This window comes from Phaseolus vulgaris, chromosome 3, assembly GCF_051622355.1.
Source record: "Phaseolus vulgaris cultivar YP4 chromosome 3, ASM5162235v1, whole genome shotgun sequence".
NCBI lineage: Eukaryota > Viridiplantae > Streptophyta > Magnoliopsida > Fabales > Fabaceae > Phaseolus > Phaseolus vulgaris.
The window spans coordinates 43,753,162-43,778,192 of NC_143500.1; the positions used below are offsets into that span (position 1 = coordinate 43,753,162).

The following is a 25,031-nucleotide window of genomic DNA, read 5'->3' on the forward strand; positions in this document are numbered from 1 at the left end:
GCATAACCCAAATTTGCCTAAGCTCAGGTTAAGTTGAGTCATGTTTATATCATGCCAAGTGGGTCGACTTGACCCATATCCAAGTTTGGTTGAGTCGAGTCTGACTCTTGTCGGTTGAGTCATGTTAAGTCCATGTCAAGTTAAGTATAGTTGGACCCACACAAGGTTGAGTAGGATGAGATACACACCGACTTGAATCAAGTTGGACCTATTTTGGGTCAAGTCAAGTAGTCAGACTCACTTCGAGACGAGTCAAGTCGAACCCAGTCAAGTTAGGTTCAAATCATGCTCATGTCAAATAGAGTTCAGATTGAGTTGTGTTAGATTAGATTGAAGCAAAATCGATCAAGATTGAACTCACATTGAATAATGTTGAATTGAACTCAATATTGAAAATTAAATTGGGTCGACCAAGTTATACAAATCGAGCAGGGTACTAACTTTTTTAATTAAGTTATAAATAATAAAAATTAAATAAAAATTAATTTATAATTAATATAACATATTTATAGATGAATTTATAATTTATAATATTTTAAAAAATATTGTAATTTTTGAATTTCATATAGACAAATCCATTTAATCTTAACCTTAACCCACCATGTAGGAACTTTTTAAACTCATTCATTTAATGGTAAATAAAAAATAACTTATTTTAACCCATATACTATGGATGGAAATTAGAACTCTAAATACAATTAGTTATGTGAAAATATCAATTTAGGTCTAAATGGATTAAAGAGATAAACCACGTGTTTAACAATAATTTTATTTTCTAAACTGCACACCCATTACGATTAAACAGACATACACGATCCGTTTCTCATAGAAATTTAAATAATTCAAACCAATTATTTAAATTTTTATTTTGTAAAAAATAGCATTCAATTGTACAACACTAGTCTTTAGATCCTTGCAACGCACTGACTTTTAATAGGGAGATTAACATTTGTTAATAAAATTAAATTTATATTATTTAAGAATATTATAAAGTAATATATAAAAATATCAACAATTAAATATATCATTATTTTATGAGTACATAAAATAAATTTTTATATATAATAATAAGCACAAAGTGGTGATATGGTAGACAAAACTAGGTATGAGACACTATCAAACATTAGACATTATACTTCATGATTTAAATTGTTTAATTTATTATGTTTTTCCTTCTTTACGCTTCAATTCTTTTATATATATATATATATATATATATATATATATATATGTACCGGTACGGGGGAGAGATCGGGACCCACCCGGCTGCCCGATGCCGTGTCAGCCTGACCGAGACCATGAGAACCTGGCCAACCGGCCGGGGCCGAAACCTTTGAAGACTTGGCCGAACGGCCGGAGCAGAAACCTTTGAAGACTTGGCCGAACGGCCGGAGCAGAAACCTTTGAAGACTTGGCCAACCGGCCGGGGCCGAGTCCTTTGAAGACTTGGCCGAACGGCCGTAGCAGAAACCTTTGAAGACTTGTGCCGAGAGGCCGAAGCCTTTGAAGACTTGCGCCGAGAGGCCGAAGCCTTTGAAGACTTATGCTGAGAGGCCGAGGCCTTAGAAGGCTTGGCCGAAACCGCCAAAGACCACAGGGATTTGGCCGATGGCTGACCCGCACCGTGGGAATCTGGCCGATGGCCGAACCCCATTACAATTAACGCTCAGACCGAGATCAGTGAAGCTAATCCATCATCAAGAATTAGGTAATGCAACCCTAAGCGGTATCCACCTCGATAAACGGGCCCAACAAGGTAGGCCCACTACAATAATATAAATAGCACGCATTTCAAGGAGTAAGGTATGTCATTATTACTGTTCACCTACCTGAGAGCTAACCACCCGCTTTACTGACTTGAGCGTCGGAGTGCCTTCGCAGGTACCCCCACCATCCGGTGTTCACCCGACGACCGAGTCCCGAGTGCCAAAAGATAAGCAGAAGGAAGAGAAGGATCCCAGTTCATCACTCAACCACCTGCCCGACCGAAGGAAGGAGAAGAAGACTTCAACAGTTCTCTAGGTCCCATCTCCCTAGCAGGAACAATTGGCGCCCACCGTGGGGCCGAGGGAAACTAGCTGAAGGAAAAAAGTAGATGGTTTCAACAAGAAGCATGGAAAGAATGACTGAAGCCGACCAAACAATGCTGCTGCTGTCTCTCCAGAGGGAGATGGCCGAGATGCGAAGAAAGGCCGAGGAGGCCGCTCAGAAAAATGAACAAGAGCTGCAAGTTCTCTGCAGGGAGAACGAAGATATGAGAAAGAAGCTGGGGGAGGGAGGACCCTCTGTCATACCGACGAACGTGGTTGGCAAGTCCTACACCTCTCCCCCCAACCCGGATGTGGCCGAGGGGACGAGAGGCCGACCCCCTCCCCGCGAGACTGAAATGGGCGACGAGTCGTGCCTAATCAGGTCCACCCGGACGACCCTGACGGCCGACCCGAACCGCCGTCACCCCTTTACAAACAACATCATCGAAGTCCCACTTCCTGAGAAGTGGAAGGGTTTCAACCGAGACCGATACGACGGGTCGACTGACCCGGATGAGCATATGGACGCCTACACCACCCATATGAGTCTCTACACCTCGGACGACGCCGTCTTGTGCCGGGTGTTCCCCACATCCTTGAAGGGTGCAGCCCTTAGCTGGTTCACCAAGCTCTCACCCAACTCCATAGATAGCTTTGCCACGCTCATCGCAAAGTTCGAAACACAGTTTGCGACCAGCCGGTCGCACCACCTGACCTCAATCGCCCTGGTAGGCATCCGCCAGGAGAAAGGAGAGTCGCTGAGGACCTTCGTAGATAGGTTCAGCAAAGTGGCAATGAGCATCCGAAATCTGAGTCCGGATGTCGCCATGCACCACATGCTGACGGCCCTGCGCCCGGGGCCCTTTGCCGACAACCTATGCATGCAGCCGGCCGACAGCCTGGACGAGCTGAAAAAGAGAGCCGCTAAGTACATGCAGCTGGAGGAGCTAAGAGAGTTCCGCAACAAGGCCCGTGCCGAGGCCGGTGGAGAGAGGAAGGAAGAAAAAGACCGACAGGCTCGGCCGATACAGAGAACGGACCGGCGCCGGGAAAATCGAGACCGACCGATCCGTTTCTCGAGGTATACACCCCTAACGGCCGAGCGGGGAAGGATTCTGGACGAAGCCCTTAACGCCGAGCTGATCCCTCCCCCAAGGAAGGTGGCCAGCCCAAATAACGCCGACCGGAGGAAGCAGTGTCGGTACCACCAGAACACCGGACACTCAACCGACGAGTGTCAAGCACTTAAGGACAAGATAGAGGAACTTATCCAGGCTGGGCATCTCCGCCGGTTCGTCAGGAATGGCCGAGACCCACCAGGCCGGGCGGATCCTCCCAGGCGGACGAGGTCACCTCAGCGCGGCCGAGAAAACCAAAACAACAGAGGCGACCGGCAACCCGCAAGGGCCGACCCCCCTCGAAGGGACGATCCCCCAAGGGAGGGCGATAGGAGAGGTAACCGAGAGGTTATCAACACCATAGCCGGCGGTTTCGCCGGGGGAGGAAGCACAAACAACGCCCGGAAGAAGCACCTTCGGGCAGTACACCAGGTAAACGCCGTGGCGTTCCGACCAAGGATGCCACCCATCACGATCACGGACGAAGACTTTAAAGGCGTGGACTACCGCCAGCAAGACGACCCGATGGTGATAGCGGTCGACATAGATCGATTCACCATAAGGAAGACCCTCGTGGACCAAGGAAGTTCGGTAGATATCCTCTACTGGAAAACTTTCAAGGCCATGAGAATGACCGAGGCCGAGATGATGCCATACGACGACCACGTGGTAGGATTCTCGGGCGAAAGGGTGGGTACCAAGGGGTATATCGACTTGTACACCACCTTCGGAGAGGGGAAGAACACCAGGACCATCAAAATTCGGTACCTGGTCATCGACGCCAACACCTCCTACAACATCCTCCTCGGCCGGCCATCCATCAACCGGCTGATGGCCATAATATCAACCCCTCATCTCGCAATGAAATTCTCTTCGAAGACAGGAGACATTCTCACGGTCCACGTGGACCAGAAAGAAGCACGGGAATGCTACGCCGAGAGCCTCCGGGTGGAGCCTCTAAGGGCAGACACCTCTCCCCTTCGGGCGAGAAAGTCCTCCCGAAAGGACCGCTCCCCCAGGAAGGACCGGCCCCGGGAGACCCAGCCAACCGTGGCACTAGTAGACCTTGATCCCCGGGCAACCGAGGACAGGCTAGAGGCAAGAGAGGAGCTGAGGAGAGTCCCCCTCCTCGACGAAGAGCACAGCACGGCTGTAGGGACAGCCTTGGCGGCGGCCGAGGCCGAGGTCATGCACGCCGCGCTAAAAAAGAATGTCGACATGTTCGCATGGACGCCGGCCGACATGCCGGGAGTAAGTCCGGATGTCATCACCCATCGGCTGTCCATATTTAAGGAAGCCCGTCCGATCTCCCAAAAGAAGAGGGACTTGGGCGACGAAAAACGACTCGCAGCGAAGGAGGAGGCCGGCAAGCTCCTGTCGGCCGGATTCATAAGGGAGGCCCGATACACGACATGGCTGGCCAACGTTGTCATGGTTACCAAGCCTAACGGTAACTGGAGGATGTGCGTCGACTACAGAAACATCAACAGCGCATGCCCGAAGGATACCTACCCCCTCCCAAACATTGACCGACTGGTGGATGGGGCAGCCGGCCACAAAATTATGAGCTTCCTGGACGCTTACTCTGGCTATAACCAGATAATCATGCACCCGCGGGACAAGGAGAAGACGGCCTTCATGACGGCCGATGCCAACTACTACTACGAGGTCATGCCGTTCGGCCTCAAGAACGCCGGGGCAACCTACCAGCGCCTCATGGACAAAATTTTCAAGGGTCTAATAGGCCGGGCGGTAGAAGTCTATGTGGACGACATAGTCGTGAAGTCCGACTCGTTCGAGCAACATCTGAAGGATCTGGACGAGGTCTTCAAGGCCCTAAGGGGGGTCAACATGAAACTCAACCCCGAAAAATGTACTTTCGGGGTGGAGGGAGGAAAGTTCCTAGGCTTCATGCTCACCCACCGAGGGATAGAGGCCAACCCCGACAAATGCCAGGCCATACTCAGCATGAGAAGCCCGAACACCGTGAAGGAGGTGCAACAACTCCTTGGGCGGCTGACCGCCCTCTCTCGATTTGTCCCCCACTTGGCCGAGAGGACGAGGCCGATCGTTCAGTTGCTCCGTAAAGGCAAAAAATTCGTCTGGGACGACCAATGCGAGGAAATCTTCAAAAAATTCAAAGAGTTCCTCACATCTCCGGCCGTCATCCAGAAGCCGAGACCCGACGTCCCAATCCTCGTATATCTAGCAGTCTCGGAAGAAGCAGTCAGCGCTGCCCTGGTGCAGGAAGCCGAGGGCGAGGAGCGACCCATATACTTTGTCAGCCGAACCCTCCATTCGGCCGAGACTCGATATCAGATGATTGAGAAGGTGGCTCTCGCACTCGTCCTCACGGCAAGACGGATGCGCCCCTACTTCCAAAATCACTCCATAACTGTAAGAACCGACTACCCTATTTTCAAAATTTTATCTAAACCGGACCTTGCAGGGAGGATGATAGGATGGTCGGTCGAACTCTCCGAGTTCGACATACGTTATGAGTCGAGGGGCGCCATCAAGTCTCAATGCTTGGCCGACTTCTCGGCCGAGCTGACACCACTGCCCACCCTCTCGGACGGTTGGACTCTCTACGTGGACGGCTCATCAAATAAAACAGCCTGTGGAGCGGGAGTCGTCCTGGAAGGGCCGAGCGACCTCCTCCTGGAACAAGCCCTCCAATTCGGATTTCGGGCGACCAACAATCAGGCCGAGTACGAGGCCTTGCTGGCCGGGCTGAACCTAGCTTACGACATGGGAGCGCGCGAGGTTACATGCAAAAGCGACTCCCAGGTGATGGTCGGCCAAGTCAACGGAGATTTCGAGGTTAAAGAGCCTTTGCTGCAGCGGTACTACCATGCGGCCAAAAACAGTATCTAAGCGGTATCCACCTCGATAAACGGGCCCAACAAGGTAGGCCCACTACAATAATATAAATAGCACGCATTTCAAGGAGTAAGGTATGTCATTATTACTGTTCACCTACCTGAGAGCTAACCACCCGCTTTACTGACTTGAGCGTCGGAGTGCCTTCGCAGGTACCCCCACCATCCGGTGTTCACCCGACGACCGAGTCCCGAGTGCCGAAAGATAAGCAAAAGGAAGAGAAGGATCCCAGTTCATCACTCAACCACCTGCCCGACCGAAGGAAGGAGAAGAAGACTTCAACAGTTCTCTAGGTTCCATCTCCCTAGCAGGAACAAAATATATATATATATATATATATATTTGATTTTAAATGAAAATGAAATAGAATAAAATAAAATAATGTAGAGCTATAGAATTTAAATAATTAAAAAATAAGTGAAATAAAAGAAATATTTAAAATAAAATAAATTAGAAGAAAACTAATAGTTATCACTAAAACTTGTCTTAAATAATTTGTAATAAATAGTAATAAATTTATAATTATTTTTCAAAAATATTTTTAGACACTATTTAAAAAGAATTAAAGTTGATGATTTAAATAATTTTTATAATTCATTAAATTTTTAAAAAAAATTTGTAAAAATATTTATGGTAAAGGAATTTTTTATTTTATTTTACACAAATATTTTTGATATTTTGATATTGTAAGTACTGTATTTTGTTTGGTAAATTACATTTAAATTTCACTTTAGTAATTTGGTAAAGTTTATTTATCCATTCTAAAATAATATGGAAAAAAAAATATAAATTTGAAAAAATTTAAAATTTTCGTAAGAAAACATTAATATATTTATTATATAATTTTTTTTAATATATATATATATATATAATATTAATTCTGATTTTTTAAAAATTTATATTTACATAATAAATTTTAAAATAATTTATAATAAATATTAAGAAATATATAATTACTTGTCTAAATTTTGTTTTGGAAACTAATTTTGAAAAATTAAAATTGATGATTTAAATACTTCTTATAAGTAATTAACATTTTTGAAAAAGAAATTCAGTAAATATTTATGGTAAAATAAATTTATTTATTTTATTTTATTTTATAAAAAATATTTGATAATTGTTTGTTGTAAGTAATATACTTTGTTTGATATTTCATATATACATTTACAAAATAAACAGATATTTTAATTATATACTAAGTTTTAATAAAGAAATCATATACATAGATTAAATTAAATCTATTTTTAATTATATTATAATACCGTGAAAATTTATATTTGCGTTATATTGTAAAAAAAATATAAAAGGCATTAAATTAAAATTTTACATTTTAAAATTGATCAAGTTTTACATGATTTTGTGAACTTTTTTAGATAGAGGCGTTGAGGACAAATTTGGAAAGCTCTTGGTAGATGAGTAAATGAGACACAGGAGAAGGACACGGCGCATCTATGTCTCTTTGTTAAGTATTCAACAAGTGTCCAATTTTCCATTTTTTGTTAAATTTATCTTTTGTTTTACTTTTTCCAAAATTCTGTGGTTCTTTTGTGCTGATTATAGATAGATATGGAGATGAATTTATAATACAAAAGAAACTACATTCTTTTCCATGGTCCCCGCAATCTTCCACCTCCACCTTCACAAAATTCTTATTGCCTAACAGAAATACAAGCATTTTTTGTATGACTTATCTCTTCACACTTAATTACAAATTTCAAATAATACTTTAATTTTATTCTAAAACTATCTTATTTCAAAACTCTTGGCCATGGGAAAAATTAGTGCTACATTCACTTTTAGGGAAGACAAATAAATCCCATTTCACTTATTATTACAATTCATTTTAATTTTCATGAAAATTTCTTGCATTAATGGGACACTTCAAGATATTTTCTTTCTATTCACAATTCCAATTATACATTTTTTTTTTCTTGTGTGATTCTTTTAATGATGTAGAAAACATAAACGTCACTTATATTGAATAAATCGTTTTTAGGAGGTACATCTAATAATTTTTATCTCTTTTTAGTATTTTTATTCTTTGTGACATGAGAATATCAATTCTTAGAAAGTTCAATAATGTAAATCTTTCGTTTATTCAGGAACCTAAAAATAACTTATATTTTTTTGTTTTTGTTTTTTAATTTTTGTTTTATTTAAAGATTTTTTCTTTCACTATATTAATATATAATTAATAATTTTTTGTTCTTTCTTTTCGTTCTTTCCAAATATATTAGATACTTTTTGCCTTAAAAAAATATTATAGTTGTTCTAAAATTTCAACAAGTAATTTTATTTTTTATAAAAAAAAATTAATTAATATTTAATAGAATTCTGGATTTATCCGATAAATAAAAAAAAACATAAATATTAATTTTTAGTTAAAAAAAAAATGAGAAGGGATATAATGAAACCCATAAAATGCAAACATTGATGTATTAGCGTCAACTTAGTTCGCAAAGGCTAATAATATAAACCAAGTATTTCAAATATCAATAACGGGGTGTAAAAACAAATAAAAAAAATATCAATTATCCTAAATTCAACACATTGATCTCCTATTCAAACCCGTAAGTTGAGCATTCACCACGTCACACTTTAAGATAGCGGTTATGATGGCAAAGCATGGATGCATGGTGAAACCATTCTTATCTATGAAAAAAGTCTGTTTTATGATTCATAAGAAGAAGAAGAAGGTGGAGGATAAGACGAAGAAGCAAGAAAACAATCTTTGATGATGGCTGCTCGAAGACTTTCCTCGCTACTCTCTCGCTCTCTATCTTTTTCTTCTTCTGGAGCTGCTTCTCTGCTTCACTCATTAGGTGACCAGCTCAGTTTCACCCTCATCTTTTTGTTATGTTAATACTTAATTGGTTTCCTACTCCTTTATGAATATGCCATGAGTTTCCCAGATTCCAAAGGATATGAAAATTCACTTTTGCTTTTGAACAACAAATTTATTGTATAGAATTATATAATTTAAGTTCAGGGACTCTCCATTTCTCCCACTGTCTATATATATAGTTTATAATGGTGTATGGAGTGTAGCTAATATCAATATTAAATGTAGTGATTCAAAACTGGATTATCAGAATGCATTATTCAATTCGTTTCATGAAACTTCCACATATTTTTTTTGTTTACAGCAGGAAGAAACATTAACAGATTTAGCACGGCTGCAGCAGTTGAGGACCTAATCACTCCACAAGTTCCAATACGTTATACACAGCACCTGATAAATGGACAATTTGTGGATGCTGCATCAGGTGTGTCTAGCTTGAAAAAATCTTGGCATAGCATGCTCGGATTCTTGTTTGAGCACCCTATAAATAAGGTTACGTTTAAAAGAAAGTTGAGAAAGTATTTTTGCAAATTTCAATGCACAAAATGAAGACAGAAGAATTTGTTGCTCGGAACTTAAAAATACTTCTGAACTCTTCCAACTGAAATTTGAACACGTACTACTATAACGTGTTTACCAAAATCACGGTTAGGTTGTCTTTAAGAATGAATATTGGGTCTCGATTCATGTGAAAAGAAGTTAGCTTATCCCAGTTGCAAAATCATGTGATGGACCTTATCTTCAATTTGTTGTCGTCTCAGGGAAAACATTTCCAGCTTATGACCCGCGCTCGGGAGAAGTGATTGCTAATGTTGCTGAAGGGGATGTTGAAGACATCAACCGCGCAGTATCAGCAGCTCGCAAGGCCTTTGATGAAGGGCCTTGGCCTAAAATGACTGCATATGTAGGCATTTCCTGAGTATCATCCTCTCTTGTTCAACCTTCAATTAATGTTTGATAATGATTTATGGATAACTCCTTCAGGAAAGAAGTCGAATATTGCTTCGCTTTGCTGATTTGGTTGAGAAACACAGCGATGAGCTTGCTGCTCTGGAGACATGGAACAATGGAAAGCCTTTTGAACAGGCTGCCAAGTCAGAACTTCCATTGTTTGTGCGATTATTTCACTATTATGCTGGTAAGAACTGTAACAGGAGTTAGGCCTGGGCGTTTATTATGTTAATCCATCGTTGTTTTTTGTTTTAAGAAGTTTCTTGTTGACTCCCTCATCCTAACAATCATTATTGTTCAGGTTGGGCGGATAAAATTCACGGGTTGACCGTCCCAGCTGATGGAGATTATCATGTTCAGACATTGCATGAACCAGTTGGTGTAGCAGGACAAATTATACCTTGGAACTTTCCTTTAATTATGTTTGCTTGGAAAGTTGGACCAGCTCTGGCATGTGGTAACACCATTGTCCTGAAGACTGCAGAGCAAACACCACTAACAGCTCTCTTAGTTGCAAAACTATTTCATGAGGTCAGCTCCTAACTCAACCTATGTTTTTCCTGTCTCCTATGCATGGACACAGTCGAATATCTAGTCATCAAGTCATAAACTGAACACTTGTTAGTTGACCTTGTAATTTCTTATTCCCCTTTAACATTTCTCCAGTGACACTTCATTCTGCTTTTACCTACCGAGAAAATTGGAAAACCAATGAAGCAAAGATCACGTTCTCTAGTTGGGGGAAGGCACCCCTTCCCCTACATGAACGAAACCTCATCCATGGACTATTAATAAATTCTACCTGACTGGATATAGCCGATGAACTTAAAAATCTACTAGTAACCACAGTTTGCTTTGTCAACGTGTACTTAAAATATGAAGTTTGTACAATGTTCATTCATGTCACAATCACAAAAGGTTTTCATGGATGTTTTTCTCTATAATTTTTCATGAGGTATTCATTATCTCAATAGGTTTTGGAGTAATGTTGCAGAAGATATAAAGAAATACAGAATGTTTTGATATGATATGTCAATTGTCAATGAAGTACTATAGCCGCTTAGTTCTGATGACCATTTCATTTATATTTGTGCTTCCCGAGATAATTTGTATTTTATAATTTTCACCCATTGGGCAGGCTGGTCTTCCGAAAGGTGTTCTGAATGTAGTTTCTGGGTATGGCCCAACTGCTGGTGCAGCTCTTGCAAGCCATATGGACGTGGACAAGGTATTTTGGGAACCAAGCATCTTAGACTCTCTTATTGCTTTGCAGTTTTGCAATGAGTCAAGAATGAACCTGTCTTGATTTTAAACATGTTTCTGTTCTAGTTCTAATCTTGAAAGTCTGAATTGCTAGTGTGAAAGAGTGGTGGATCTTTACCAATAATTTTCGAGAATCAAAATAATATACTCAAATTAAGCTTAGTTTTAGTGTCTAATCTCTATGCAAAGTCACTAGAATCTATTCTCCATAAGTCGCAAGGTATCTGAACCGACTCCTCCTTTTTCTACACGTGAATAAAGGATAAGGAACAACTATACCCACCTTAATCACCAACAATATTGGTCCCTTTCTCTGCTTTGGAGGAAGAAGGTCGAAAACGATGGATCTGCGACGGGGTTGGAGGAAGAGGCTCTCCCACCCTATTACGATCTGCCACTGGTGTTAAGGGTACAGTCTGTCATGGTGTATTATATTTGAGTACGGTCTGAATCCCATGCAAGTCTATTTCATGTTTGTTGTTGCCTGCTACTCATGACAGAAGAGTAATGACTATCATGGACATTAAATTAAAACTCATCGTACATATTTGGGAAAATTGGTTCATGCTGTCTAGTGTTAGTGTGAGAACAGTGGCATCCATTTGTTTATCGTCTGTGTGATTGTATCCTTCAGCTTGAGCATAGTGGTAAGCAAACCATTTTTATCAACATATAAAGTTAAAAAAGAATTCTATTATATTTTTGCAGCTAGCATTTACTGGCTCGACAGATACTGGAAAAATTGTACTTGAATTGGCTGCAAGAAGCAATCTTAAGCCAGTGACATTGGAGCTTGGAGGGAAATCACCTTTCATAGTGTTCGAGGATGCTGATGTTGACAAGGCTGTTGAACTTGCACACTTTGCTCTGTTCTTTAATCAGGTTTATTCCCAGATTCCATCGCTTCCTTTAACCTAAAATTTAAGAAGAAGAAAGCTAATGCCTAATGTTGGATTCATTGTAGGGGCAATGTTGTTGTGCTGGATCTCGTACTTTTGTACATGAGCGTGTCTATGATGAGTTCTTGGAGAAATCAAAGAAACGGGCTTTGAGACGTGTTGTTGGAGATCCATTCAAGAAAGGTGTTGAACAAGGTCCTCAGGTAATTTTCTTTCGAAGTGACAAATGTCTTCTTGTACTTGACTCGTTCTTTCTTTCTTTTACTTTTTTTTCCTCCTTAGAATCATGAGGGCATGCAAAAAGTTGATGTTTAATGGAACAATACATTGATCATACTATCTGGTGTAACTAATTGACACTATTTCACGGTTCATGCAAAATTCCCAGATTGACGGAGAACAATTTGAGAAAGTCCTTAGTTACATAAGGTCTGGGATTGAAAGCAATGCTACCCTTGAATGTGGGGGGAATAGATTGGGCTCAAAAGGATTCTTTATCCAGCCAACTGTCTTCTCAAATGTTCAGGTATTGATTATTTGCCACAAGTAATTTGCATAAATGGAGTAAGACAAGATTCTATACTGAAGCTTTTTCTAACAAGTGCTGATAATTAGGATGACATGGTGATAGCACAAGACGAAATATTTGGTCCAGTTCAGTCCATCTTGAAATTCAAGTGAGTGAAATTTGATTGCTCACTTTCCTATACTAAATTTTTTTAATCAAATTAATTCCGCAAATATGTGGTGATACATCATCCTAATATTGGTGGATTCTTCTAAATGAACTAATTTCATCGTCATCGTTCATGTTGGAAGTGGCCCACCTGAATAAAGAGACAACACCATTTTTGTAAATCCTAACAACAAAAACCAAACATGTTGATTTTAATGAAGTATCATGGGATTTTTTTAATAAAATTTTACTTATACTAGGGACATTGATGAAGTAATTCAACGGGCAAATAGAACACGTTATGGTCTAGCGGCAGGCGTGTTTACCAAGAACGTGGACACGGCCAACAGATTGATGCGGGCATTGAGAGCTGGAACTGTGTGGATTAATTGCTTTGATGTTTTTGATGCTGCAATTCCTTTTGGTGGGTACAAGATGAGTGGTATTGGCAGGGAGAAAGGAATCTATAGTCTTCACAACTACCTCCAGGTGAAAGCTGTTGTCACACCATTGAAGAATCCTGCTTGGATATAGATAGTCGTATTTTTGGTTCTTGTGTTCGAGAATAAACATAGCAGGACATCTTGAGTTGGTTATTCTCTTTGTTTTTTGTTTTGTCTCTTGCTGTATACATACCATGTTTCTTCTCAATAAATGGTATATATTATGTGTTATGTTCCAGCAATTCATATCGAGGTTCAAAAGAAGAGTTACTACAACCATTCTTGAAGAAGTTATCTTAGAAGTTTTCTCAAAGTAGTTATTGCTTCAATATAAACAACATCAAGTTCCATTCCCACGAATCATCCAAGATGAAGAACTATGATAATTGGAAGATACCTTGTATTTCAAAAAATTTACTTGAGAGATAAACTAGTTGAATTGTAAATTATAAAAAATGTGTTGTGTACATTATCACTGAAATTTGATCATATAGTAGTGTGATCAAGGAGTCAAGTTTGAAGTCATATGAACAAAGGAGGATTGAAAGGAGTGAAGAAAGAAAGACTAAACAAGCATTTCAATTCAATGTAACCCAAACAACAAACAACATAATGAAGAAAAAGAAGAAGAATAAAGATAGATTGAGGCATGATTTAGGTATAGTTGAAGGAAATTAGGTTTAAGATACTAGAAAAAGCATTGAATGTCAACAAAAGAAAGGATGTAACAGCACTATACGTATTAAATACTACGGTTGTAATAAGCTTGGTCATTAGGCCATTGTTGTTGGTATCCTAATTCTAGAGCAAATGAAACTCAAATGTCTCAAGAAGAGAAAAATAAAGATTTAAAACTAGTTCTCTTAATGATTCCCAACACTTAAAAGAGGAAGTGTAGGAGAGGGTTGTTGGTGTCTTAATGTAAAATGTTTGACACGTGATGAGAATGAAAGATTGGTTTGAAAATAATAAATCAAGAAGTAAAAATAAACTTTATTGATGATCGAATTTTGATAACAAAAGGGGTTGGAGAGATATTAATTAGGAGAAAAAATGATAGTCAAATTTTCATCACTTATGTATTGTCTATTTTGAAAAATATCTTAGTCTCATAACTTCTTACAAAAGGATATGTATTGACGTTAGAAGATAAAATGCTTGTAGTATATGAAAATAATATTAATTGTTATTTAAATCACTTTTGATCAATAATTGAACATTCAAAATCAATATCAAAGTACTCATGAATCATGAGTGTTTTATAGTTAGTTAGTAAGGAGGAATGATTTTAACATTATCAATTTGGACATCTTAACTTCAGAGATCTATATACCTTGAAATAAAAAAGCATGGTAAAAGGATTTTTTCCTTGTAATCAACCTAGTGATGTTTGTAAAGACGACTTAGAGTCTTAATAGTCCAAAAACTCTTTCTCAACACATGTGACAATGAAAACAACAAAGATGTTGGAACTAATATATTAAGATGGCTATGGTCTGATTTAGAGTGAGTCCTTTGGACAAAATATATATTTCATTTCTTTCATTGACGATTTTTCAAGAAAATCAAGTGTTTACCTAATCAAAAGAAAGAGTAAAGTGTTGACAACTTTTTAGAGGTTTCGGTTGATGGTGGAATACAACAATGACATCTTAGTTTTTAAAAGTTGATGTAGGAGGTAAGTACATTGCAAGAGAGTTTCAAAAGTTTTATGATCAAGAGAACATTGAACATGAGGTTACTCCACCATATACATTCAAAGTATTTGCCTCCATATATTAAAAAAAAACTATTAGTGTTGTTAAAATATATAAAACAATGGCTACAAGTTGTTTCATCCAATTAGTAAGCAAATTGTGGTAAGTAAAGATGTTGTATTTGGTGAATTGAGAAGATGAAATTTGAAGTTAAGTTTAGATAATGGATACAATTGTATTGCCATTGATTATGAGGAGATAGAAATTAAGGACAGTCCAAAATTTGGTTCATCAACATGTAAAAACATAGCTCTAAGTTAAAGAAGTCTAATCGGAGGTTTTTAAATGATGTTAACTACAAATTTCAATAAAAAATGGTATCCAAAGTTGGACTTCTTAATTTTAAAGAAACTACAAGTTGTTTCTTCTTAATAAATAACATATGTGTTTTTTTAATTAGAAAATAAGATCTTAAGTGTAACTATGAATTATCTTATATAGTGGAATAATATTACATTGTATTAATAATGTTAGATATATAACTACGTAATTTTTATAATGATGGATCCTGATGAAAGAATAATAATAATAATATTATTATTATTATTATTATTATTATATTATAAAAATATGCATTTGATTACCTATGAGTTGTGAATTTTTTTTTATTTTACATCCAGCGTTAACCTTAACTAAACTTTTAACTCTATATTTTAATTTATTTTATTTAAATTAGAGTGTGTTTGATAAGATTAATAAGTTAGTTACTAACTTATAAATTAATTTGACCAATAAATGTTTGATAAATACTTTAAAGTAGCTTATTATAAGCTACAAGTTAATTTAACTAACTTGTAACTTGTAGTTTATTTAATTTTCTTATATTATTACTCCTTTATTTTAATAATTTTTTATTATCTTTAATTTATTTTATCTATTACTAATTGTTTCGGTTTTATAGAAATAATTAATTATTTCACTATTTTAGTATTTGCTAGGTTATCTTTTAATTTTTATATAGTTCAAAAAAATTAACATTGTAAATTGAAATAAGTAATATTTCATTATATCATCTATACTTATATATTTATATCTATATAGGATTATCCATTATAACGGTTTTTTATATAACATATATATATTTGTTCCAATTTTATCTTTATTAATATTTTATTTTATTAATTTATTTTGTCTATTTTGTAATTTCAACATTTATCAAAATAATTTTTTAGTTTTAAAATTTATTTTATTTGTTGTCACTTAGTTACTTAGTTGCTAGGTGTGGACTAAATTATTTGGAGAGAGGGAAAAAATTAATACGTTGCTGTTTTAGACTCATTTTTATTCTGAATTTTCTATTTTATTTTTATTAATATTTTATTTTATTAATTTACTTTGGTTATTTTTTTTATTTTAGCAGTTAATAAAACAATTTTTTTTAGTTTTAAAAATTTATATTAATAATATAAGTATGTGTATAATAACATTGTTTATTCAAATTTTAATATTAAACATAAATATATATAAATGATAAAAATAAATATTCTTGCACCTTACCAGTAATATATAAAAATTATACAAAGTGAAAATTGTAAAAAAACACATATTTATGAAAATTTAAATAGTAGTTTAAATTAAGAAATAAAAAAATTCCAAAAATAAATAGAAATAATTTTGATTAATAATGAATTTATTAATTCATTTAACTAAAATTACTTATCTAAATAAATAAAAATATACAAATTTTAAAAAATAAATAGAGGTGTTAAGAAGTTTAATAAAAAAAATAATTATTTAAAAATATCTAATATTATTGATATATTTTATGTAATTATATCCTTTGATCTAATTTCACATTTTTTTAATATCATTTTATTTCGTTTCAAAACAGTATTTAATAGCCTTTTTCTTAACTACATTTAACAATCATTTTAGTATAAGTGTAAGAGGCCAGATTTTTCCATATTTTATTTTTTTGGGCATCGTTTTATCGGTAAAATATATTTGGTTTCTTTGTACAATTTCTAAAATATCAAATTATTTATTAATAGGTATACTTTATTTATCTTTTTTTTAATATATATGAGTTTTGGTTTAGTTCCTCCAAATTTTTATATTTTTTTAATAATATTTTTTTCTGTGATTGCAAATTATTGTTGTTACTTGAAGTGTTAGCCTAATTGAAATATCAAGTAGCATAATAATTTCTAATATGAAAATTTTTTAAAAAAAATGTTATTAAATATATTTTATATTATATTTTTTTATAAAATTTAAATTAAAAGTGATTTTTGGTTTAATTTGATTTGATGAATGGATATTATTGTATTAGTACCGTGATGTAGATGGATTTTATCTATAGTTATAATTAAAAAATATCTTAAAGAAAATATCTATAAATTTGAGAGATACCAATAATGTCTGAACAGGTACATTTATTATCTTAGAAATTTTAGATATAGAAGAAACATATTTTGTTTTGATCCAAATAAATATCTGCCACTTCCATGATGTTATAATTAGGCCAATTGCTTTGCGTTTGTGGTTCAACAAGCCACCTTCCTACCTTCTTCCTGCTTTGAAGTTTGACTTCCACCAAAAACAAAATCAAACCAATCAATGACCTTCCACAATAATAACTATCTACGTTTCAACATCCCAATCACAATTATTCTCATCAAATATTCCATATAAACCCTTCAATTCAATTTTCATCAAACTTTACAAATCTAATAATAAGGTAAGATAATTATATCTATTCAAATGTAACTTAGATGTCAAAATCTTAGCAGTAAGTATTATCTTAAAATGTTCTACACACATGCTTGACAGAGATATCCAAAGATTTTTTTTCTTCTAGGGGTGCATGTTTAAATTCATTTTAAAGTGTTATAATAATTTAATATTTAATTTTAAAAGTAACAAATAAAGCCACATTTTCTTATACATCATTTTTCGCTTTCTTATTATATAATTTTAAAGTCGTTGAATGGGTCTATCGGCTTTAACACCAAAAGAAAGCATGACCTGAACTATTACGGCAAGATGGTGGTAGGTGAGTGATAACAACGGGTAATACATTTTAGTTAAATGAAAATTGCCATAACATTTCTAAAACAAATGAGATAGTGTTTTGTCTGAAATTAAAACGAGTATCCATGAATTCCCTTGAACCAGTTAAACCACAGTGTATAAATTGAAAAGTTTGGGTAAGTTTGTAATTGTGAAATGGTAGTAGGTGTTTGTTCTATATTATTATTATCCAATTTCGTGTGGTGGTGGCAACAGAAGAATGAAAGGATGCAGTTACGTCTCATTATAATTATTATGAACGCGTAGATTATGCCTAATACATGAAAGCGAGAGTGGTGAACAGTGGTAAGTGATTTTCCAATATCCAAGCACCAATAGCACAGCTCTCGCAGAGCAACAAATACCTTGAAGGGACAAACAAACATTTGTAAATAACTAACACATTTGTCCATTCACATACATAAACCACGTAACTCATTTAACAAATTAAGACAACCCACTTTGCCTGTTCAACCTCCATCTCCACTATCATCATATTTAGTTATTATTACCTTTCAAATGATAGCTTTCCACCTAGCACATGTCCAATCAAAGCGTTTTCATTTGGTTCTCAGAAGATGCATAAAAAAAGCAGAACAAATTTTATTAATTTTAGTTGAAAGCATTGTCATTTTCTCCACAATGACTTTTTACGTTATTTCTTTTATTTTAATTCAGATTTGCAATGGCTAACACTTTTCCTTCGATGGTATTATTATTGTGTTTGTTAAATAATTGTGATATAGAAAGGAAACGCGTTATATTAGGCACAGCGTGATTGGTCCACGTGAAGGGTGTTGGGATGGTTTGGTCAGATATCATAATTGGATTAGCGAGTAATTGAAGAAGCCATTGCATGAATGTGTGACCACAAATAAGATCAGTGCGGGAAAACCTCAAAGATCGATATGTGAAGTTAATTATGCACTTAATAAGGACATATGCATTCATTCATGTGTCACCACCATGCCGTACACTTCAACAAAACCGATCTTCTTAACATTATCAATTATTTATTTTCTTTACTTTATTTTAAAACTATTTAACCTTATAAATATATACAAATAATTTAAACTACCATTTGGGGAAGAAAGTATTCAGGTCATGTATGTCCATTTTTTATTTTCTTTATTAAATATTAAATTTTGTAATTATTACTATCCGAGTTATATTTATAGGAAAATTATCCTTATATTCTCTTGGAATAAATCATAAGTATTAAACAAATTTTTAACACTACAAATTTGGACTAAATATTAACTCAAGCTTCCAAAATTTTAATAACAAAATTGTGATTCCTACCAAGCTACAATAAACTAGGATTCCTTAAAAATAACAATGGAATAATTATTTTTACTATTTTTTAATAAATATGAGATATTACGTTACTCGTTTATGAGATATTATAAAGAAAATATCTTTAAAACCTTGAAATGAAGAATAGATCCATTAGAAAAAAAAGTTCAAATAACAGAAATTAGAAGGATTTAGGGCTAAGCTAGTTAGCAAATGAATAAGAATACTTTGTGTGACCATTAACTCTTACTAATTTACTAATATCATGATTGATCAATAAAAAATAATTTAAATTAAAATAATTAAATTATTTGTAAGTGTATAATTTAATTATGTAATTTATATTATTTTATATAATAAATAATATCTTCTTTTGTTTTATTTTTATTTTCACTTTTCATTTCGATAATTTTTTTATAAAAACTCATGTTAATTATCATTATAAACTTGACACTTCAATTAGACTATATTTCTTTTAAGTAATAACAATGTTCTTTTATAATTATCTTTTAAAGTAGTATGCTAAAGTAAATTATAAGCATTTAAACATTTTTTTTAAAAGGGGTCCGAATAAAATAATTTATAATAAAATAAGATTCTGCTTAGTAAAAAAATATTTATATTTTGTATATAAAAAAGAAGACTATTTACTCAGTGGAAAATAAAAACGAAGGTTGCTTGAAATTACATAGTGAAAGATTGAACTCGTCAGCAAAAGAAATTAAATTGTTACGCGACTTTGATTATTCTAGTCAGCAGCTTTAGATTTGTCTGGAGCAAACGTCGGCGCATGGTTTATCCACCTGTCGGTAAGGTTAGGGCGGTCAATGGGACCCACCACCCATCACTTCAACTTCACTGTAACCAAATCTAAATCCACTTACCCATTTGCTACTTTGCCAACAAACTAACCACGCACGGCAACAGAATAATAGTACTGCATTCAAGTTAAAAACAAAAACAATAATCAGGAATCTTAAACTTCCACGTGTCCCAATCCTATTAATCAAACGAATCTTTCCTCCCAGTCCTCAGAGAAGTCATAATACCGTTCTTAGATACAGTGCCACGTGTCCAGAAGATTCTCCACTGAGCACAACACAACCTTCCTCTTCCTATAATAATTGCTTTTGCTTGCTTCCAACTACCAACACCTGTGTCTATTGAATTCCAAGTCCAGACAAACACAAACTTCCATCTCTTATCTTCTTTCATTCATTCATTCACTCCAATGACTCAAAGGGATCGCCGCATCCTATCATTCCCGGCGGTTCACCCATGCGACGACATATCTCCGCCCACACTTCTCGCCTCTCTCATAACTCTTTCTCAGTCCGTATGCAATTTTCAACCTCAGTTATTCCCTACACAACGTCGCAACGCTCGAGAAACGATACGCCAAATCGGCATACTCTTAGTTCTCCTTCAAGAAATTCGAGACCGGGGTTTATCAATCCCTCACTCCACCATCCTCTGCCTCGCAGAACTCCACTTCGCCTTGCAGAAGATCCACTTCTTGATTCAAGATTGCACACAACAAGGTGCGCGCCTTTTAATGCTTGCCAAATCGCAACACGTAGCATCCCAGTTCCGCGGCCTCATTCGCGCCGTCGCCACCTCCCTCGACGTTTTGCCTCTTCAAGACTTCGACGTGTGCGCCGAAGTGAGGGAATTGGCGGAGTTAGTAACGAGGCAAGCGCGGAAAGCCAAGTTCGAAGTGGACCCCGGCGACGCGCGTGCGTGTAAAACTCTCCATGCTGTTCTTCGTCTGTTCGCGAGGGGAACCGAACCTGAACTCAGCTCCATGCAGGGAATCATGGACTACCTCCAAATTAGAACCTGGAACGATTGCAATAAAGAGATTAATTTCCTAGAAGAAGAAATCAGCTTAGAGTGTCGCGATCGTGAGGAGCGAGAGGTTCCGTTGCTCAGCAGCTTGGTAGGCTTCTTGAGTTACTGCAGAGGTGTCATTTTCGAAACTATGGAAGACACCAATCAATCCGAAGGGAGGTGCAGCACGGATATGACTCCGTTAACGTTAGCATTACTGACGTCCGTTAATCCAGAAGATTTCCGCTGCCCGATTTCCCTCGAGTTGATGACGGATCCAGTGACGGTCTCAACGGGTCAAACCTACGACCGAGTCTCCATTAAGAAATGGCTAAAAGCTGGGAACACCACCTGTCCCAAAACAGGGGAGAAGCTGACGAACATAGAATTAGTTCCCAACACATCTCTCAAAAGACTCATCCAACAGTTCTGTATCGACAATGGAATCTCACTTAACAGTCCATCTAACCGTAACCACAACATCACCGCAGGTAGTCCGACAGCAGCACACGCCATGCAATTTTTAGCGTGGTTCCTAACAAAGAGGCTGGTGTTTGGAACGCAAGAAGAGAAACAAAAAGCCGCTTACGAGATTCGTGTGCTTGCTAGAACCAGCATTTTCAATAGAACTTGTTTGATTGAAGTGGGAACAGTGCCTCCTCTATTAGAACTTTTATCCTCTGCATCTAAGGATAAATCCACTCAAGAGAATGCAATCTCAGCTCTATTGAAGCTCTCTAAGCATCCGAATGGACAAAATAATATCATAAGCAGTGGGGGCCTAACCGTAATTCTCTCCGTGTTGAAGAACGGAGTTAGCCTAGAAGTTCGTCAAGTAGCTGCTGCCATCATGTTTTATCTCTCTTCGGTGAAAGAGCACCGGAAAATAATAGGTGAGAACCCCGAGGTGATTCCGGCTTTGGTAGAGCTAGTTAAGGAAGGAACAACCTGCGGGAGAAAGAACGCTGTGGTTGCGATTTTCGGGTTGCTCTTGTTTCCTAGGAATCACCAAAGGGTGATCGCTGCAGGTGCGGTTCCTGCGCTACTACACATTTTGGCTTCTTCGGATAAGGAGGAGCTTTTGGTTGAATCATTGGCGGTTCTTGCATCGCTGGCTGAGAATGCTGACGGGGCGCGTGCGATATTTGAAGGTTCGGCGTTGGCGTTGATTAGGGGAATGCTGCGTTCTGTGACGTCACGCGTGGGGAAAGAGCACTCTGCTTCGATTTTGTTGTCACTTTGCGTCAATGTTGGGGCGGAGGTGGTGGCGGTTCTGGCGAAGGACCCTTCGGTGATGCCATCGCTTTATTCGCTTGTGACGGGTGGGAGTTGTCAGGGCTCAAAGAAAGCGCGGTTCCTGATTAAAGTTATACAGGACTTCCACGAGACCAGAACTTCTGGACTCAAAGGTTCCTCTCCTCCGCAGGAACGATCGCTTCACGTTTGGTGATTATTGTTCCCATTGATTCATCAGTTGCAAACTAGAATGGAACCAACCCCTTCTCCCCTCTGTCAATACGCGTAATCCTTTTTTTTTTCTGTAAATACTAAATACTGTAACATGTTACATTGGTTTTTCTCAGGTTTTACATTTGTGAAATTAGCTCCATGCTCTTTTTTATCGCCCGTGAGCTAATTTCAATAAGTGAGCCTTTTGCCTAGCTCATATGAATACTGGAATTTTTTTTGTATATCTCTGGTTACGAATTGAAGTGGTGTGAAACTAGATGATGAAATTTTGACTCTGGATTTCTTCATTATTTTTTTAAAAAATTTTCCGATTCTGGTCTCTCTGTGGAGACATTCAAAGCTGTGAATCATTTCACAATCAAAGAACGCGCGCTGCGAGGTTCAAATAAATGAAAAGGGCAAATCAATTTGATGTTTCAGTATTTACCTTTCCTAAAACGCACGTCACTTCGGGGAGGACTATAAAAACAACACAATTCTTTTATACAAAGTAAATATAATTTTTTTACAACCTTAGTCAATTAAGTACTTATGCATTATTTTAAAAAGTAAGATATGGGGTAATAATTGGACCAGAAGATTGCATGGAGGAGGCAACAAAAATGAGTGAGAAAGAATTCTCATAGTGAAAAAAATACTTTTTTTCGATATTACATTAAATTCCTTCAATGTGGTGATATTTTTAAATTAAATTACTCTTTAAAGACGACTATAAGGTAAAGTCGCCTTCTTATAATAAAGAGTTTTGTCTGAGAGGACGGTTTTACATTATGGCATTCATACACAAAGCGTTTTCTTGTAAGAAAACGATTTTTTCTCATATTTGCCCTTATAGAATCTTTTTTTATTCTAACTCATAACACGTCAGTTACGCTTTGTCATATTTCTTTTGTTTTGGCGCTTCGTTTTCCTCTTCTTTGCTTTGCTTCTTCTTCGTTTTCCTCAAGTCATTGTCTTTTTTGTGACATTGGGTAAGTTGTTTTCGAGTTCTTCACTTCTTCTTCACCATTGCTTTTTTTTTTCTCTTATTTGTTTTTTTTTCTGTCATTGTTGTGAAGGTCCTCATTCCTACTATTTCATTGCCTTCAACACTGTTTTTTATGTTTTCGTTGTGCCTTCATTTGCTTCATCGTCGTCGTTGTTGTTGTCGTTGTCGCCACTCTTCACCACCACCATTGTCTTCACACACAAGGTTTGTGGTGTTTTAAATTTTTAGGGTTTAGGATTTAGATAGATAGGAATATAGGTAAAGATATATGTTATTAGTGTTTGTAATAGACCTTTATCAATATATATAATTTGATTCTCTGAATTTATGTATTTGTCTGGCTAGGTTATAATTGAAACATGTTAATTTAGATGAGAATTAACATTAAACAGAATGTACTAAAAAAATTATCATATACAAGGACGACTATTTACCATAGTCGTCTTCTTAGATGCTCTGCACTAGTTGATAATTCACTGTTCCTTATGGAATCAATATCTGTTTTTAGGGACAATTATTACTTCTGACAAACGCGGTGCACTTGTCGTAGAAAGTTATCAAACAACTTCAACAATTCAATGAAACTTGTATTAGTCCATCCATTTTGTGCTTTTAAATCAAACAATTTTAAAATAGATGATAATCACATAAAGTTATTGTGTCCTGTGTAAAATTGTTGCTCTAAATTAATATAACGACTAATTATTTTTTGTCTTTAAATTAGTTGTTATTTAATGACTTTTCTTTTAATAATATGATTTAGAAAGAAATATTATTAGAAATTCTTCTTTTAGGTGATGGTTAAAATTTATAGAGTTAATTGTGTTTGCCCTTATCAAGAGATACGAGAGAAACAATTATCACTACAAGAAAATCATAAAATTGCAATTAATTTTAGATACTAAAATAATTAGTTACTACCAGATTAAATGAGAGACCATTTTAGAGACTCAAAAAATTATTGGTATCTAAAATAGTTTCTATTACTAATAAAAATTTATAAAATATTTTTTAAATTGATATCTAACCATTAGCTACCAAGGTTTTATCTACTAATATCTTAGATTCTAAATTAGTCTCTAAAAAACTAATTGAGATCAATTTAGAATCTAAAATATTAGTAGCTAAAACTTTGGTAGCTAATTTTGACAACAATTTAGAAACCATTTTATAAATTTTTAATAATAATATAAACCACTTTATATACTAATAATTTTTTAGTCTTTAAAATAGTATTTAATTTAGTTATTATAGTAACTAATTATTTTTTTTATCTAAATTTAATTGTTATTTAATGAATTTCTTGTATTATACTTAACATGATTACACTAACAAAATTATATTATACTTGGTTTGGATGGAGATTTGAATGATCTTGTTTGTTAAATTATTTGTGTTAACTATGGTTTTATGTAAGGAAATGTAACATGTTTATTGAAATTAGCCATAGAGGCATTTATGTTTCAAGCATACTTTATTTTATGATGGCTTCAAACATTTGGGGAGGAAGGGCTTTTTTTTTTTTTTTTATCAGCAATAAGGATTGAATAAAGAACACCTTACAACTTATCAC

General features: G+C 36.0%; 3 protein-coding genes across 4 annotated transcripts; all 3 read left to right on the plus strand.

The window, feature by feature from the left end:
• The first annotated feature begins 2,095 nt into the window (after positions 1–2,095).
• Positions 2,096–7,451, plus strand: LOC150028859 (uncharacterized). Its single transcript, XM_090300154.1, has 2 exons — positions 2,096–5,021; positions 7,405–7,451. The coding sequence occupies exons 1-2, from the start codon at positions 2,096–2,098 to the stop codon at positions 7,449–7,451; spliced, it is 2,973 nt and encodes a 990-aa protein (XP_090156280.1).
• A 1,100-nt stretch (positions 7,452–8,551) lies between these two features.
• On the plus strand, positions 8,552–13,336 carry LOC137807854 (aldehyde dehydrogenase family 2 member B4, mitochondrial). 2 transcript variants are annotated; one of them, XM_068608682.2, is made up of 11 exons: positions 8,552–8,853; positions 9,178–9,297; positions 9,635–9,777; positions 9,858–10,011; positions 10,126–10,355; positions 10,963–11,052; positions 11,796–11,969; positions 12,052–12,189; positions 12,375–12,512; positions 12,602–12,663; positions 12,923–13,336. In XM_068608682.2, the coding sequence occupies exons 1-11, from the start codon at positions 8,766–8,768 to the stop codon at positions 13,194–13,196; spliced, it is 1,611 nt and encodes a 536-aa protein (XP_068464783.1). In that variant the 5' UTR covers positions 8,552–8,765; the 3' UTR covers positions 13,197–13,336. The 2 variants fall into 2 exon arrangements, with proteins under 2 accessions (XP_068464783.1, XP_068464784.1); XM_068608683.2 differs by having other exon boundaries at positions 8,613–8,853; positions 9,181–9,297.
• A 6,748-nt stretch (positions 13,337–20,084) lies between these two features.
• LOC137807853 (U-box domain-containing protein 19) lies at positions 20,085–22,693 on the plus strand. The gene has a single exon (XM_068608681.2). It carries the CDS (start codon positions 20,402–20,404, stop codon positions 22,448–22,450), a length of 2,049 nt encoding a protein of 682 aa, XP_068464782.2. The 5' UTR covers positions 20,085–20,401; the 3' UTR covers positions 22,451–22,693.
• Positions 22,694–25,031: the final 2,338 nt, after the last annotated feature.

Coding starts and splice junctions, on each gene's coding strand:
- LOC150028859 (XM_090300154.1), top strand. CDS start 2,096: ATGGTTTCAACAAGAAGCATGGAAAGAATGACTGAAGCCGACCAAACA. Junction 5,022..7,404: donor GAAACTCAACCCCGAAAAAT/GTACTTTCGGGG, acceptor GAACTTTTTTAG/ATAGAGGCGTTGAGGACAAA.
- LOC137807854 (XM_068608682.2), top strand. CDS start 8,766: ATGATGGCTGCTCGAAGACTTTCCTCGCTACTCTCTCGCTCTCTATCT. Junction 12,513..12,601: donor CTGTCTTCTCAAATGTTCAG/GTATTGATTATT, acceptor GCTGATAATTAG/GATGACATGGTGATAGCACA. Junction 12,664..12,922: donor CAGTCCATCTTGAAATTCAA/GTGAGTGAAATT, acceptor TACTTATACTAG/GGACATTGATGAAGTAATTC.
- LOC137807853 (XM_068608681.2), top strand. CDS start 20,402: ATGACTCAAAGGGATCGCCGCATCCTATCATTCCCGGCGGTTCACCCA.